Source organism: Salvia hispanica, chromosome 3 (assembly GCF_029641045.1).
Source record: "Salvia hispanica isolate PSC_SH4W2 chromosome 3, Shi_PSC_v1, whole genome shotgun sequence".
In the NCBI taxonomy this organism is placed as follows: Eukaryota; Viridiplantae; Streptophyta; class Magnoliopsida; order Lamiales; family Lamiaceae; genus Salvia; species Salvia hispanica.
In genome coordinates this window covers 28,408,170-28,426,191 of record NC_142694.1, presented here as the reverse complement: position 1 = coordinate 28,426,191, position 18,022 = coordinate 28,408,170, and the positions used below count along the sequence as shown (strand labels likewise).

Below are 18,022 nucleotides of genomic sequence, written 5' to 3'. Positions count from 1 at the left end.
CTCCCTTCGTCCCATTGAAGATGACTCACTTTCCTTTTTAGTTTGTCCCAACCAAGATGACTCATTACCAAAAATGAAAACCCATTTATCTTTACTTTATCCCTCTCTCTTACTTTACTCTCTCCACTTAACACACAAAATAAAATTGCATAAAATCTCGTGCCGCCCAAGAAATGAGTCATCTTCCTTGGGACGGAGGGAGTATATATATGAAACCATAATAAGAACACTATTTATTTTATTGTGTTGAAGTTTTATTAATTTTTGTGTTATTTTTCATTTTTGAAATTATATTTTTCGATATACAGTTATTCGATACGATAATGATATTTCGATATATCGTATCGATCTTACGATATATCGAAATATCGATACGATAACGATATTGATATTATCCATATCGAAAGTTCAATATATAGACGATATTGATATTATCCATATCGAAAGTTCGATATATCGAATTATTTCATATATTTCATATGAAACTTTCGATACGATAATGATATGAAATTATTTCATATCAATATTTTCGATACAAAACACGATACAACGTTTTCGATACGATATATCGTATCGACCCACCCCTAGTCAAAACTGACACAAAAACCACCGTCATGAGTTATCAAACAGAGTCTGAAGAAAGGGAGAGGATCCCCTACTGTGATTAATAATATAGCAGGGCGTGAGGTGCTTAAAACGCACAAATTTATAAACTAAACGCAACACTTCTGCCAACTTATGTTTTATTCACTTCATTTTAAACACTTTTTTTTATTCTATGAAACAGCAAAATACTCGGAAAGGCATTTGCGTACATTGTTGACTTTAATTAATTGTTAACTTTTAAATGCTTAATAAGCGATTAGGTATAAAATAATTTAAACTAAACTATACTAACACCAAGTCTAGCTCGTCTGAAATTGTTAATCTTACAAAATCAAAAGAACATAGTACTTATTAAAGAAAGCTATTTCCATGCGCAAAATATGTTAGAATTAAAAATAGAATTTCGGTCTCAAGTTGAATCGTATATTTTTTTGGATGTCTCAATTAAATTGAGTAATTTCCTTTTTTAAAAAAAAAAAAACATCCAATCATTATTTTATTTTATCTTATATTTTACTCTCTCTTTATCTTTCCTACTTTATCGTCTCCTACTTCTCAACATAATTTCTTAATTTTCGTTTCCAAAAGTTTTAACTCTACTTAGTTGGACGGAGGGAGTATGTGATTGATTTCTTCTTGGCCTTTGTTTTGAGTAAAGAATAATAAATCTCATCTACATTATTCTCTTTTATTTTACCGTTTCTCTATTTTAACTATTTAGTGGAGTATCATTTTCGTCAAACACGTGTCGAATAGCAGTCACTCACTTAAGCTTGGACGAATCAAATATTTAAAAAGATGTGAATATTAAAAAATAATTAACTATAATTTTTGCATTTAAATTCACTAGTAATTAAAGTCAACAATGTATAATAAAATATTTTTATATGCAAACGCCTTTTTAGTATTTTGCTGTTTCATAGAATAAAAAAGTGTTTAAAATGAAGTGAATAAAACATAAAGTAAGTTGGCAGAAGTGCTGCGTTTAGTTTATAAATTTGTGCGTTTTAAGCACCGCATGCCCTGTTGTGTTATTAACCACGACAGGGAATCCGCCTCCAAGAACTCCTCACTCATGTTGAGGTGTGAGGGAGGAAGATTTAATTACAATGTTGTACGTTGCAAGACAAGGATCTTCTTTGGATTGAGAGATAACAATCGCAGATAAGGATATGATAACAACCCAAAATCCGCAAGTTGGCCTGAATAGTTAGACAATTTGACATGATTAGGGTTGAATATTTATAGCCCAAAAAAGTCACAACTGAATGACCCTAAATCGAATAGTCCGTACCCTAAAAGGGTTATATTACTTTTTTCAAATATTTTTTTGATTCCAAGGTAGCGGCGAAATATAATCCGCTCATGAGTTTTCCTTTTCGAAATCTATTGATTACTCCCTTCGTTCCCTCGTAATTGAATCATTTTTCTATTTCGGGAAGTTCCCTCATAGTTGAGTAATTCCATATATGGTAACTTTTTTTTCCCCTCTTACTTTATTCTCTCTACTTTATTCACTTTTTACTTTATCATCTCTACATTTTTCCTCTCTCTCTTACTTTTTTATCAGTTTATTTAACACACTCAATATATCTTTCTTAAACTCCGTGCCGAAAAATTTCGTCTCAACTATGAGGGAACGGAGGGAGTATTTAGTTGTTTACCCATTTAAGACAACTAATCAATACTCTCTCCATCCAAGCATAAGCGAGACGTTTATAATCATTTTTTCAAAACAGGTTCGAAAATGAAACATCTCGCTTAGGCTGGGACGGAGGTAGTACTTTTTATAGAGAAAATTACCATAAATAGACTAATACTCACATATTACATTATAATTAGATATGTAAATTATAATACTCAGTTAATTACAAAATAAAAGTTAGTCAGGGTCATGTTGCTGTAGAATCATTGTCAGGCCAGACAGCAGTAATTCGATCGGTGGGAATACTATTGGCTCATGTACTACCGCATCAATCTTCACATCTTCTTCCGGTTTCATTCTACACTCAATAACGAAATTCTGTTGCATCTCATTGTTCCTATCCAACCAACTTTTTCTCTTTGAGATTATGTTGAAATTATTTTCTTTATATTCACTAACAAAAGCATATTTTTATTACTGTATAATATGTGTGTATAAAACACAGGCACAAAACTCAAAGACAATTCAACAGTGAATATATGTGTAAAATTGAACAAAATAAGATAAGAACAATCTCTTCCATCAAAGGACAAACAAAACAAAGAGAAGAACAATCGCTTCCTTTGAAGAGTCGAGTTCAAGATTGTTGGAGAGTGTTGGCAACATCTATCACAAACCGATACTTCACATCAGCCTTGGTCAGCCTCTCTAAAGCAGTGTTAACGTAGTCTGCTGAAATTAGTTCAATATCCGCCTTTATATTGTGCTTGGCTGCAAAATCAATCATCTCTTGGGTCTCTTTCATTCCCCCGATCCCACTCCCGGATATCATCTTTCTCCCTAAAAGAATATTCATTTCAAACTCATATTAGTGTCATAAAAATGATTGATTTTACTATTATGTCATAGAATTGATACTATATAGGTATTGTACCTGCAAGTAGAGGAAAAACCGGTAGCTCGAGAGGCTTATCTGGGGCGCCAAGCATTATGAGCTTTCCGTGAGCCTTCAAGAGGCCAATGAGTGGCATCAAAGCATGATGTGCTGATACTGTATCAATAATACCATCCATTGTTCCCATAGCACCCTATATATAATAGTATTACAATCCACATTCACAATTTAGGGATGATAGTGATGCTAATAAAACAAGGGATATTTCTTTTTGTACCTGCATTTCATCAGCATCTTTGCTGATCAAGAACGAATCTGCGCCCAAATGCGAAAGCGCTTCGTCCTTTTTGCTGAGGGAAGTGCTAATGACTGTGACCTTGCAGCCGAAAGCCTTGGCAAATTTGACAGCAACATGGCCTAGTCCGCCCAAACCAACAACTCCGATGTGCATCCCGGGCTTGTCTAGTCCAAAGTATCTCATGGGGCTGTAGGTGGTGATGCCGGCACATAGAAGAGGAGCAGCAGCATCCAATGGCATATTTTCGGGAATACGAACAATGAAATGCTCATCAGCAACCATGATATCGGAGTAACCACCATAGGTGATGGTGCCATCATGGTAGGGAGCAGCGTAAGTGGGGATGATCTTGGGGCAGTAATTCTCAAGATCTTCCTGGCAGCTCTCGCACGATCGACAAGATCCGACCATGCATCCCACACCAACTTTGTCTCCAACTTTGACCTTCTCAACCTTCTTTCCCACCTCTGTTACCACACCAACAATCTCATGCCTGCAATCATATATCCATGTCAATATTATCGGCATGATTACATGATATGAATTTGCAGAAAGTTACCCAGGAACAATGGGATATGGAGTGACTCCCCACTCGTTCTTGAGGTAATGAAGATCGGTGTGGCAGATCCCACAATACAACACTTTGAACTGCACATCATCATCACCAGTTGCCCTGCAAATTGATCATGTATAAGTATAGGTTACTTACTTTCCTAGCTGATTCATCACCATCATGAGAGAGAGAGATAAAGGAAAAGCACCTTCTGGAGAATTTGAAAGGAGAGAGATGGCCAGATGAGTCTGTGGCAGCCAATCCAAAGGCCTTCACAGGGTGCTCTGTTTCATGTGATTTCGCCATTTCACGAATTAGTAAAATGTCAAAGCAAACAGAGGAGAAATTATAGAGATTATTGGAAATGTGTTTGTGATTGTTTGGAAGATGTAAGAATGGTATTTATAGATAAGTGTTTTGACGTCTCATTCCCATTCGGCTGCTATTGTGTGAATACTAAAGCGATAATAACCGTAGACTAAAGAGAGTTTGTCAAGATAGGCAATTCAAATTTTGCATTTTTCTAGAAATATTGACCTTCTTCGAAACTATTTCGAGAATCTTCTCTCTTGTTTTTTTTTATCAATTCCACCGCACACTTTGGACTATTCAATGCCAACTGCTTATAGTCATTTCCGTTTGATTGCGCCATTTTTTGATGCAAACGGAGACTACTAATTTAATATTTATTGTTTTTACTTTATCTGTTTTTAAAAAAGATCTTATTTTATTATTTTAATTCTTCTTAAAGAATTAGTCTTTTTTTATTTTACGCGATATTATTTTGTAAGTTGTGTGGAGGTTGAATAAAAAAAAGAGAAAAAATAGAAAAAGCGATATTTTATTTTTAAAAATAGTATGTCATTTAAAGTATAACATCCGAAAATTAATAATGTATTATTTAGAGTTGGACGAATGAAGTATATTAAATTGCTAATAAGGTGAATCGCGGAAGGATGTGGAGCAGGCTTTTGGTGTGCTCGAATCGCGGTGGGCAATAGTGGAAGGTCCGACGCGTTTCTGGTTCAAGGAAGTCATCACCGATGCCATGTATGTGTGCATCATCATGCATAACATGATAGTCGAACAAGAAGCTGGACATATCACCGATTGGGTCGATGATCAAGGTGGATCTAGCTCCAGCACGACGACCCCGCCTGTTGCTCGAGGATTACCGATGGGCTTCAATAAGGTTCTAGAGAGACAGACCCCAATGCGCAGCCAACAAGACCATGCGACGCTCATGAACGGCATGATTGAAGAAGTTGGAAGCGTAACGGCCATTGGGAATTTGTAGTTTTTTTATTTCGTAATATAAAATTTGAATTTTCAATGGAATGAAGTTGTTTTCTCCAATTTTTGAAGTGTTTAAATATTAAAAAAATAAATAAAATGCTTAGAGCAAGGCTTAGGGCGGACTATAGTCTGCCCCATTGCACTTGGAAGGGGCGGGAGATAAAATACTGATATAGAGGTGCATAGAGCGGGGCTTAGAGCGTCGTATATTCCACGCCGTTGTGGATGCCCTTAACATTTTTTTAATAATTATCCTTTTTTTCTTATACATTAACAATTTTATATTAACATTCATGTCTCCTAATATTTTTATTTATAAGAGGTCAAATTAATAAATTTAAAATTTCTCGTTATGTAGCTCCATTGACAAACTATTCAAATATTTGATAAGGTCAATTTTATGCATCGGTTATGAGGGTAAATTCAGTGATTTCCAAGGTCTAACACATGTTTTAAGTTCAGGTGTGTAGATAATCCGCCAATGCTAGGAAATGAAGAAAGACATCTGCCGGGCGGAGGAATCGAGCAGAAAGGAGAGCAAAAGAGCAGCATTTTACCAGACGGAGGAGATTTCTAGGAGATGGGCAAAATGGAGAATTCAAGGAAGAGTTTAGAAGATCAAGTCCCCGTCTATAAATAGTGGAAGAGCACATCAAAATAGATTATTCATCATTCACACGCTTTCCAGCTCTTAGCTCACTCTTTTCACACACAATTCTCTACACACTGCACAAAAATGGGGTAATTCAGGGGGATTTCATTGGGTTTCTACTGTTTCATCGTTGTGTAACACCTTCCTCAAGGAGGCGAAGATACAATTGCTATTTACTCCATCTGTCCCAGATAATTCATCCAAGTTTTTCTTTTCGTTCCGTCCCACATAATTTGTCCCATTTCACTTTTACCATTTTTTGTAGTGGACCCCATATTCCACTAACTCATTCCTACTCACATTTTATTATAACATTAATATATAAAGGTAGGACCCACATTCCACTAACTTTTTAAACCCACTTTTCATTACAATTCTAAAATCTGTGCCCGGTCAAAGTGACCCGAATTATCTGGGACGGAGGGAGTACTTTTTGTTTTTGTGGTTTTTGTGCCGATACTTCATCGTTTGAAGCTCGGTGTCTGTTGAATTTTTGTAGAATCACCGAATATTTTTGTTATGGAAGTTATCGTTTCGTTTTGGTTTTCTATTGATGTTGATTCATGTTATTTACTTGTTTTGGATGCTTTTCACATTTGACTGTTGGATCGGAGTTGAATCGTGGTTTAATCGCTGTTGATCGAAGTGGATTTATTGAATCTGAGTTGAAGGAGATGAAATTGGTTGTTGTTGAGTTCGGATTGCTTGGATCCGGAGTGGATTAAGCGTTCGACGTGTGGATCTGAAACAGGGTGGTGAAATTATGCATGATTATGGATATTTAGTTTCTGTTCTTTCGTTTACTTGACCTAATAGTATAGATCTGTTTATTTTTCCGGTTAATCGTAATTTCCGACGTCCGATTTGGTATGCTCGGTTCCGATCTGTTTCGTTACTTTGTTTTCTACATGTTTATGCTTATTGCGTTGAGGGAGATGAAGATCGTCGTTAGTTAGAGTCAGAATTCCGTTGCTGCAGCTTTTCATCCTTACTTTTCTGTTTTAGGAAAATGGTCCTCATTGCATGCTTTCGTTTGCTTAGTTGTTTTTATGAAATCTGTTTGCCAGGTCTAGTAAATTCTAGTTGCTAAGTTTTGAAATTATGTTTGATCTCTACTTTATGATGCATGCGTACGTTGCCTTTTCCATTTCCTAGGTCTAGCTGTTAGATTAGGTAACTCTACATCTTCCCAAGTCTAGTAGTTAAAATTCTCAACCCAAAATTGCATGGCAATAGTCAACACCCCCTTTTCCCAAGTCCTCTAGATTCTGACCCGCGTCCTATCCTTCTCTGTGGGATCGATCATTTGCTTACCTATACTAATTAATAGTGTAGAGGGTTGAGGTTTTTGACAGTTGACTGAGAGTGAGTCTAACGACCCGAATCTTCCCGGTTTACGATCTCCTAGACCCTGTAATCTAGTGAATCCTCTTGACCTGAAGGTTGTAAGATACCTGATATGTAATATTCTCTCAGCCTGGCCATTAATATTCAATGCTAAAGTATTCATTTATAATTAAAGTGACTTTTTTAGAATTCCATTTGTGAAAAAGTTACTACCTCCGTTCCTCAAATATTGACACACTTTTTTTCGACACGGATTTTAAGAAATGTAATGGAAAATGAGTTGAAAAAGTTGGTGGGATGTTGATCCTACTTTTAAAGTATTAGTTTTATAATAAAATATGAGTAGGAATGAGTTAGTGGAATATGAGATCCACTACTAAAAATGGTAAAAGTGAAGTGTGTCAAATTTTCAGGAATGGACTGAAATGATAAACTGTGTCAAACTTTCAGGGACGGAGATGGGATGAAGGTAGTATTTGTTATAGATATCAACTCATTATGCAATTTGATACATCAAGACATAAAAGATAAATTTTTCTCAGTATTCAAATCCCATCACGCCCAAATCTTTTTATTTAAAGCCTTTAATTAATACTACCAATTTTTAAAAATATTTGGCGTAAGGTTTGAACTGGAGATGTAGCTCAATTAGTAGGGCAGCCACTAGTTTTTAAATCATTTTTTAAAATTTTGCTGTAACGAATAAATATTGCATAGAGGACTATATTTCACCTAGGTAACGTAGCGCTCCAAATATATTTTGCTTAAGGAAATATTTCTAGATCATCATTTTATTTTTAAATCAATTTAATTTAAGGATTTATTACTAAATATAGGATTATATTTATGATTACGAGACGAGGGCATATTCTAATGCTTATAGCACCCTAATCCAAAATTAATACCAAATCTCCACCCTTAGATTTTAAAAAGAGTGGATGAGATTAAATCTTATCTCAATAAATAGTAGACAAAATATCAACAAAAGAGTAATATCGTCATTATGGTATCATATGATAATTTTCGTGAATGTTTTTTTATATCAACATAGTGTATTACAAATATCAACAATATGACATAAGAATATCAACACTAGTACAAGAAAATATCAACACATATTTATTAAGATTTTTACATGGTTTTATTGAGATTTTTACATGGTTTTATTGAGATTTTTTTATGTATTTGTTGATAAAAATCTGGTTATCAACATTTACGAAAACTAAAATAAAAAAATATCAAATTTCATCATTTGAACGTCGTCGGAACATATGCAATTGAGATCTCGTTGGAATCCTTATAAAATTATCTTTAATTTGATATATTTTTTGCGAAAAAGTAATTTAAATCGAGAGAGTTACGTAAATTTAAAGTTTTAAGATGATTTTAATGAGAAGAAATTGACATTAATACCCTCTAATTTTATTTATTAATTTTCTTAATTAAAAATATAATCTATGTGTCATTATTTCAACCACTAGATCTTCTAATCTAATGGCTAAGATTTAGTCTTAGTTTGGGATTGCTTAGCAATTGATCACTTTCCTAAGAGATGGAGCTCAAATGTCAATACATTCAAATATAAAATTATACTTCATCCGTCCCTTATAAATAATAGACTACATTAGTTATTTTGATATGTCCCTTAAAAATTAATTCTATTTAAGGAATTTTTTCTCTCCCGAGTGTGTCTCATTCTCCACTAATAATACTACAATCACTTTTTTCTTTTTATCTCTCTTACTTTACTAATTGTGCATTGATACACATGTCGTTTCAAATGTCTATTTTTTTTTAGGGATAGAGTGAGTAATGTTTTTATATAATGTGATGGGCAAATCCCTTAACAAACACTGACGGCAGTTTGCTCAGCAGCGAAGGGGGAAATCTGGCGGCCTTTGTTTCCCCGTCGGACGGATTGGGTCTGTCAGCATTTCCGGCTTGGTGGACGGAGGGGTAGGGTTCTGCGCGGGGTTTTCCCTTCGGCCAGATTTGGATAGCTACGGTTTGATTAACGCAATAGAATAGTAGAGAAAATACTTGACTCATGGAATCATTCTTAGATAACAATCTATCCTATTTATATTACTATAGTACTAGTACCGTCACTTTTGGAACAAGAAAACAAATATCTAAAAATATATGTAGAGAGAAGGTAAACTAATAATCGGCTTAATAATAAGATATGGCCGGGAGATATGCTTCGATTATGTAGGTAGGAGTTGGACATCAAGTACATGAGAGAAGTTCTAGCTCTAAAAAAGTTCAAAGGAAAGAAAAAATGGAATGAAATATTTGATTGAAATAAACTACAATTGAAAAAGTGGATGGAATTTAGTGAGTATATATAATGTGATATGCAATACAAAACAAAAGTATATTTTTATTATACTATATGTATAGATTGTATAAATACAAAATTTAAGACAAACCAACAGTGAATATATATCTAAAATGAAACAAAATAAGAGAAGAACAATCTCTTCCATCAAATAGCACACAAAACATGAGAAGAACAATAGCTTTCATGAAAGACCGAACAAAACAAGAGAAAAACAATGGCTTCCATCAAAGACCCAAGTTCAAGATTGTTGGAGAGTGTTGGCAACATCTATCACAAACCGATACTTCACATCAGCTTTGGCCAACCGCTCCAACGCAGTGTTAACATAGTCAGCTGAAATTAGTTCAATATCAGCCTTTATGTTGTGCTTGGCCGCGAAATCAATCATTTCTTGAGTCTCTTTCATCCCTCCAATCCCACTCCCAGAAATCATCTTTCTCCCTGCAACAATATTCATCCAATTCCACATTAAGCAAATACTAATTCATTGTAATAATGGATACATGAGAGAAACAATATTATATGTAAGGGTTTTGCACCTGCAAGGAGAGGAAAAACCGGTAGCTCGAGAGGCTTATCTGGGGCACCAACCATGATGAGCTTTCCATGAGCCTTCAGGAGGCCAATGAGTGGCATCAAAGCATGATGTGCTGATACTGTATCAATAATACCATCCATTGTTCCAATGGCACCCTAGATATAATAGTAATACAATCCATATTCACATTAATTTAGCGATGATAGTGATGACAATGTTGATAAAACAAGGGATATTTCTTTTTGTACCTGCATTTCATCAGCATCTTTGCTGATCAAGAACGAATCTGCACCCAAATGTGAAAGCGCTTCGTCTTTTTTGCTGAGGGAAGTGCTAATGACTGTGACCTTGCAACCGAAAGCCTTGGCAAATTTAACAGCAACATGCCCGAGTCCACCCAAACCGACAACTCCAATGTGCATCCCGGGCTTGTCCAGTCCAAAGTATCTCATGGGGCTGTAGGTGGTGATGCCGGCACATAGAAGAGGAGCAGCAGCATCCAATGGCATGTTTTCAGGGATACGAACAATGAAATGCTCGTCAGTAACCATGATATCGGAGTAACCACCGTAGGTGATGGTGCCATCATGGTAGGGAGCAGCGTAAGTGGGGATGATCTTGGGGCAGTAATTCTCAAGATCTTCCTTGCAGCTCTCGCACGATCGACAGGATCCGACCATGCATCCCACACCAACTTTGTCTCCAACTTTGACCTTCTCAACCTTCTTTCCCACCTCTGTTACCACACCAACAATCTCATGCCTGCATTATATATATATCCATGTCAATATAATTGGCATCCAATGCCATGATTACATGATATGAATTTGCAGAAAGTTACCCAGGAACAATGGGATATTGAGTGACGCCCCACTCGTTCTTGAGGTAATGAAGATCGGTGTGGCAGATTCCACAATACAACACTTTAAACTGCACATCATCATCACCAGTTGCCCTGCAAATACAACCATAATTGTTAAATATTACTAGTAATTCTAGAGGTACATAATAGAGAGAAAGATAGAGGGAAATAGGAAAAGAACCTTCTAGAGAATTTAAAAGGGGAGACATGGCCAGATGAGTCGGTGGCAGCCAATCCGAAGGCTTTGACAGGGTGCTCTGTTTCGTGTGATTTTGCCATGTTAAAAATAAAATTCGTGTGTAAGAAAATAAGCTCGAAAATGGAGAGAGAGTGCGAATTGATGTTGTTGGCGAAGGTGGAATAGTGGTATTTATAGAGATTATGATGTTAGGTGATGTATATGCTTAGCGCATAAGCGAGTAGAGGAATAGTCATTCAATTCTCGACATTGTTTTATTGGTCTACTTTGATCGACTTTACTTTTCCTAAACAATTTTCTTTGATGAAAGAAATACTAGTATTATTACTTTTCGCCTTGTGCCTACTAATAAATCACTTCTATTACGGGGACCAAAAATAAAAACTGTTTACATGGCATGATTGGTGTTAATATTAAAACTTAAAAGATCAAATTTTTAATAGAGATCAGAATATACGTACATCTGATTGCACATCATCTTTTGTAGATAAATGCATGCAACTCACATCATCTAGGAGTAAGAAAATTTCATAACTAGATAATTTCAAAAATTTCACATGACGGGGTGAAATTTGCTTCTTGTTTATTGATGTGTGATACACTATTTATTTGCACTATAGTATAATTAATTGTTAAAAACTCATCCTGGGCATTCAACAATCCAAGATAAACTTCTAAAAGGGATCATATCACTACTGGCTCCGGCCTTCGGCCAATAGTCGTGTACACAACGTGTTTCATGTGCCGCTTCTAAGAGTATCCACAATGCAAGCATTTTGCCATGTTCCGAAGTGACGAAATAGGGAAGGAATGCAGTGTCTCGATTGCCCAAGTGATGGAGGCAATGATGTCCCTCCACTTGCCCTCCTCTTTCGGCCAACAGGAAGCAACTCATGTGAAACCTACTAGCGGGCATGCGAATGGCTGGTTTTATCCAATTTTAATATTATATATATTTATAAATAGATATTTATTTTTGAAAATTGGTTTTTATGTATAAAAATTGTTTTATAGAGTATTTATTAAAACTTATTTTTCAAATAAAATTATAAATTTAAAACCTAATTGCATATATTTTTTATTTTTGATTTGTATACTCGTTTTTTTCATTTTATTTCATTCTTTTTTCCTTTTTTGACTTTTCTTTTTCTAATAGAATGTTATACTTTTGTCATTACGTAGATTTAATTTGAATAATGTCATTTTGTGAGATTCATGAATAATAGAAGAAAAACGATGATTAAAGACAGGGTTGATGATGATCTAAAACTAAGGTTTCGAACCATAGCTGAATATCTTTTGCATCTCTACGCTCGAACGGAATCCATTTGCCAATCGCTCGTTGACTCTTGTAAAGATCTTAAATTAATGATATCATATACATGAATCTCCCTAGAGCCCAGCAAAGCCAGGTCTATTGATTTAAGATATAATGGCTGCGAAAGAATAAAGACTACATTATTTAATTAACAGTGGGGTGAAGGGTAGTGAGGTCTAGCAAGGCGGCCCCCCTTTATACAATTCATTTAACTACTACTTTAATCAAATATCGCACTCAACAACGACATGATATAATTTAATATATCCACACAAATAGGTGAATTCCTGATTTTTCATCATTGGATTTCATTTCTGGATAAATTTTCTATTCTACCAAACGTGCTGTTGAAAGATATATATGTATTATTCATTCAACTTGTTCACGGGCTTCTACAATGTACATGCCTATAAATAGGCTAGAGAAGGATTTGTATATGGTAAGATTTACCCTAATTACATAATAGGAAGAATATACTAATTGCCTTAATTATGTGATCTCAATCAATCTTCCTTAATCTTCATCAATCTTTTTCTCATTTACTTGATTCTTTTCAATACTCCCCTTCAAGTTAAGTAACGGGATCACCCATTCTTAACTTGCCCAATACATCATGGAAGCTCGTAGCATTAACGGCTTTTGTAAGGATATCCGCCAACTGGTCTTCAGATCTCACAAAGGGAAGCTCTACAGTCTTGGATTCTATGTTGTCTTTGATGAAATGTCGATCCACCTCGACATGTTTGGTACGGTCATGCTGGACTGGATTTTCAGATATACTGATTGCCGCCTTATTATCACAGAATAGCTTACACGATTTTTGTGAGTTCAAATCCAGCTCCGTCATCAACTTCTTCAACCATAGAATTTCTGTCAGGCCACTCTTGATTCCTCGGAATTCTGCTTCAGCACTTGATAGTGCTACCACCTTTTGCTTTTTGCTCCGCCATGTGACCAAGTTTCCCCCTACAAAGGTGAAATAACCAGCAGTTGATTTTCTGTCATTTGGATTTTCTGCCCAGTCAGCATCTGTAAACCCGTGGATCTCCAAATGCCCATGATTTTCGAACAGAATTCCATGGCCTGCTGTCCCCTTTAGATACCGTACGATCCTTAGTGCTGCTTCCCAGTGAGCTGCTTGAGGTGCGTACATGAACTGACTGACTACTCCAACTGCATAAGCTATGTCGGGTCTCGTATGGGAAAGGTATATCAGTTTCCCAACCAAACGTTGATATCGAGTGCAGTGAGTAGCTTCAGCTCCTACTATCTGCAGACCGTGATTCTGAACCATAGGAGTGTCGGCTGGCTTGCATTCCAGTAGTCCTGTTTCAGCTAACAGATCAAGAACATACTTCTTCTGACTGATAAAGATCCCTTTTTTGATCTCAGCACTTCGATACCCAGAAAGTACTTCAATAGTCCCAAGTCCTTCATTTCAAATTCTGTAAATAAACTCTTCTTCAATCGATCCATCTCCTCTTCGTCATCACCAGTGAGGATCATATCATCTACATAAATGATTAAGCATGTGATTTTTTCTTCTCTCTTCTTTAGGAACAGTGTATGGTCAGAATTGCTCTGCTTGTATCCACACTTCTTCATTACTTCTGTAAACCTTCCAAACCAAGCTCTAGGCGACTGTTTTAGTCCATACAGTGTTCGCTTAAGCTTGCACACCTTCCCTCCTTCGAATTCCCCGGCAAATCCAGGAGGCGCTTCCATGTAGATGGGCTTCTTTAGTTCCCCATTCAAGAACGCATTAGTCACGTCAAATTGATGGAGTGGCCACTCCCTGGTTGCTGCTATCGAGAACGACACTCGAATAATACTCATCTTGGCTACAGGTGAGAATGTCTCCGCATAGTCCACTCCATAGGTCTGAGTGTATCCTTTGGCTACCAGTCTCGCCTTGTATCTTTCAATCGACCCATCTGTTCTCCGTTTGATGGTGAAGACCTATCTACACCCCACAGTCCGCACTCCATCAGGTTTTAGACAAACCTCCCACGTATTGTTCTTCAGTAGGGCCGCATCTCCACCAGTATTGCTTCCCTCCAGCGAGGAATTTTCATGGCCTCCTCGACAGTGTATGGGATCTCTTCCTCTTCATAAAGAGCTGCTTCAAATGCCCTTGCCATTTCAGTTAGATTGGCCTTGGCTAGATTTGCCATAGAATATATGCTCTTGCGAATCCTTTCAGGACTGTATCTCTTAGCCGGAATGCCCCGAGTAATCCTTGAAGGAAGTATATAACGACCCGTATCACCATCAATCGCTGCATTCTCATTTCCATCTACACCAGACTCGTCAGCGGTAAAAACTGTACTATCTGAGCTAGTTTCAGGAATTACCTCAGATATCACTGGAGGAGAACATTCAGGCGTAGGCATTTGAGGAGGCTCTACAGCAGACGTGATTGGCTCGGCGGTGACACTAGCTTGCTCTGTTAGTTCCGCGACCGGTAGGCTTAGGTATGGTACAGACACACTGAGGGGTCGAATTATTTCACACTCCCCCTGAACAGTACTCTCCCCCTGACCCCGAGGTTGGGTGTAATAAAAAAATTCACTTTCAAGGAAATTACAGTTCATCGTTGTTATAATTTTCCTAGACCCCGGATGATAGCATCGATAGCCTTTCTGATTTATCCCATACCCCAAGAACACACATTTTAATGCACATGCAGAAAATTTTCCCCTTTCATGTTTTGGCACATGCACATAAACAGAACAACCAAAGATTTTAAGCGGAAGGGTGAGAGGTGTAGGGATATCAGTTAAGGATGAAAGAGTTTGTAAAGGAGTTTTCATACCCAAGATTTTTGTAGGCAAACGATTAATCAGATAAACAGCAGTGGCGACGGCTTCGGGCCAGAGAAACTTAGGAACATTGGAGTCAAAGAAAAGAGCTCTCGTGACTTCTAGTATTATCCTATTTTTTCGCTCAGCTACCCCATTTTGTTCAGGAGTGTAGGGACAAGTGGTTTGATGAACTAACCCCCTACCTTTGAAAAACTCTGTCATTTCTTTGTTAACAAATTCCTTGCCATTATCAGACCTAAGGATTTGAACAGTGGTTTGAAATTGTGTCTTAACCATTGTAATAAAGTGAGTAAATTTTTCAAAAACTTCAAATTTATTTTTTTAAAAATATACCCAAGTCAATCTAGTGCAATCATCCACAAAGATAAGAAAATACTTAAAACCATGATCACCAATAATAGGATCAGGACCCCAAACATCAGCATGCACTAGAGAAAAAATAGTTTTAACACGAGTATCACTTGATCTAAAGGATTGTCTGTGGCTTTTTGCCAAAACACAAGATTCACATGTAATATCTTTAAAATGGGAAAAATTTGGAAAAAGCAATTTTAAATAACCCGAGGGTGGATGCCCCAGTCTGAGGTGCCACAACCAAGCTTCCCGATTAGCAGATCTGTGAGCAAGCATCGCGGTGCCACCTTGTTGAGCAATCTCATCCACGTAATAGAGGCCTTAACGCTCAGTGCCACGCCCAATTATCCTCCTCGTCCTGATATCCTGTAATACACAGAAGTTTGGATGCATCAGTAATGTACAGTTTAATTCTTTCGTCACATGGCTAATTGACATGAGCTTATGAGACAGTTTTGGGACATAGAGGCAATTTGTGAGCTTTAAGGTTGGAGAAATCTCAATGGTTCCACTCCCACTTACAACAGTCAATTCCCCATCAGCCGTTTGTACGTGGCTTTTAGTTACTCCATTAAATTCAGAAAAATCATTTTTATCATAAGACATAGTATCTGTCGCCCCACAATCAATAATCCACCCTTTCTCTTTAGAATCAGTTGTACTTTGGGCAACACATGCAATTGGAATACTATCAAGGCGTGCAAAACGATTCGGGCTCAAAAAGAAGTTTTCAGCAATTTTAGGGACCCTATTTCGAATTTCCTTATTCTGGGGACCTAATTGCACACAATTGGAACTCAAGGGACTAGGCTGAATATTATTCATGAAGTGGGGTATATTTCTAGCATCACACATACTTGAGGGAGTAAATTGCAACTTAAATGGGGCATTAGGATTTTTCAATCCCAATCCGTTACCTCCACTTGAAGCGCCGCCTCCCTTTCGTTCTGCAAACGCGACTTCCGCGATTCCGCTCGCCGCCTCACCAACTCTGCCGCCTCCGCCCTGCGGCTGACCGCCGTCCCCTATTCTCCCACGGGCGACGGCGACCTCCCGGTTGCCCGCCCCATGCTGGAACAACCCTCCTCCATCCTCCAGTCCGATTGCAAGACGGGCTTTGGCCTTCTGATTCTCGTCCCACCACTCCGGAAATCCAACGAGGAGGAAACAGGTTTCTCTTGTATGCTTGTTCTTTCCGCAGTGTGAGCACCACATTTTTGATTTGTCGGGTTTGAATCCGCGGCGGTTGTTGGGTGGCTGTGTGGCGGTGGCGGTTCTTGGTGGCGGCGGTTGGTGGTTTGGGCGTTGCTGTGGTTGGTTCCTGGCTGCAAAGCCGAGCCCGATTCCGCCCGATGATGAGTCACCAGTAGTCACGCTGGTCGGGGAATCCGAGCTTGCTGCCGGCGGCATGATCTTGAGCCGAGTAGCCTCTCGCTTCACTCGTCCATACGCGACTTCGGCTGAGGGCAGTGGGTGTTCTTTCAAGATATCTCGCCGGATTCCGTCATATCGCTCACTCAATCCTGTGAGAAATTTGAACAGCCGCCTTGTCCCCATGTATGTTCGGAATTGTCCGACTCCTTTGTCGCAACAGTCGATCGGGCGATTTTCACATCGATCTATTTCTATCCAGATTCCGTGAAGGCGTCTCCAGTAAGTTTCGAGCCCTTGATCTCCTTGCACTATCTTACTCGCTTTTTCCTCCAGATCGTATAACAGGTATGGATCGGAAGTGCTTGCGAAGGTAACGAACAGACTCTCCCATAGAGCCTTTGTAGTTTGGTGGTGCGCGAAGTCCACAACGATATCAGTCTCGATATTGTCGACTATCCATGAGAACACGATCATGTCGGTTTCTTCCCATTCGGTATAGCCCTTCGTTCCTGGTTCCGGTGGCGCTGGTATGCCTGTGATATGTCGATTGGCTCGCCTTCCTCCAATGGCTATCCTCATCAACTTGTGCAAGAGGGGATAGTTATTCCCATTCAGCTTGACTGCCAAGGTGACATGTTTGCTCATTCTCAACCTTGAATCGTCTAGATTCGGTTTCTCCTCTTCACCGTCTGACATGTTGTGTAGATTTTGATCTCTGCCCTATTTGAGATTTGATGATTTCTGCCTTGTTTTTTTCTGGTCGAAGGTTTGAGGAAGGTATCGAACAATGATGAATCAAATTCTGAGTTCACCAATTGAAATCGAAAACCATGCTTTAATTCCATGTTGAAAGATATATGTGTATTATTCATTCAACTTGTTCAATGGCTTCTACAATGTACACGCCTATAAATAG

The 18,022-nt window shown here is 37.8% G+C and overlaps 3 protein-coding genes across 3 annotated transcripts; all 3 read right to left on the bottom strand.

Annotated features, from left to right (window-relative positions):
• Positions 1–2,775: 2,775 nt before the first annotated feature.
• LOC125213256 (8-hydroxygeraniol dehydrogenase-like) lies at positions 2,776–4,379 on the bottom strand. The gene is made up of 5 exons (XM_048113696.2): positions 4,206–4,379; positions 4,004–4,117; positions 3,424–3,937; positions 3,186–3,339; positions 2,776–3,091 (listed from the first exon to the last, which is right to left on the bottom strand). Exons 1-5 carry the CDS (start codon positions 4,301–4,303, stop codon positions 2,889–2,891), a joined length of 1,083 nt encoding a protein of 360 aa, XP_047969653.1. The 5' UTR covers positions 4,304–4,379; the 3' UTR covers positions 2,776–2,888.
• A 5,271-nt stretch (positions 4,380–9,650) lies between these two features.
• On the bottom strand, positions 9,651–11,382 carry LOC125213257 (8-hydroxygeraniol dehydrogenase-like). The gene is made up of 5 exons (XM_048113701.2): positions 11,218–11,382; positions 11,016–11,129; positions 10,423–10,936; positions 10,176–10,329; positions 9,651–10,077 (listed from the first exon to the last, which is right to left on the bottom strand). The coding sequence occupies exons 1-5, from the start codon at positions 11,313–11,315 to the stop codon at positions 9,875–9,877; spliced, it is 1,083 nt and encodes a 360-aa protein (XP_047969658.1). The 5' UTR covers positions 11,316–11,382; the 3' UTR covers positions 9,651–9,874.
• A 4,490-nt stretch (positions 11,383–15,872) lies between these two features.
• Positions 15,873–17,957, bottom strand: LOC148930489 (uncharacterized). The gene is made up of 2 exons (XM_089069457.1): positions 16,650–17,957; positions 15,873–16,098 (listed from the first exon to the last, which is right to left on the bottom strand). Exons 1-2 carry the CDS (start codon positions 17,800–17,802, stop codon positions 16,061–16,063), a joined length of 1,191 nt encoding a protein of 396 aa, XP_088925583.1. The 5' UTR covers positions 17,803–17,957; the 3' UTR covers positions 15,873–16,060.
• Between the last annotated feature and the right edge of the window lie 65 nt (positions 17,958–18,022).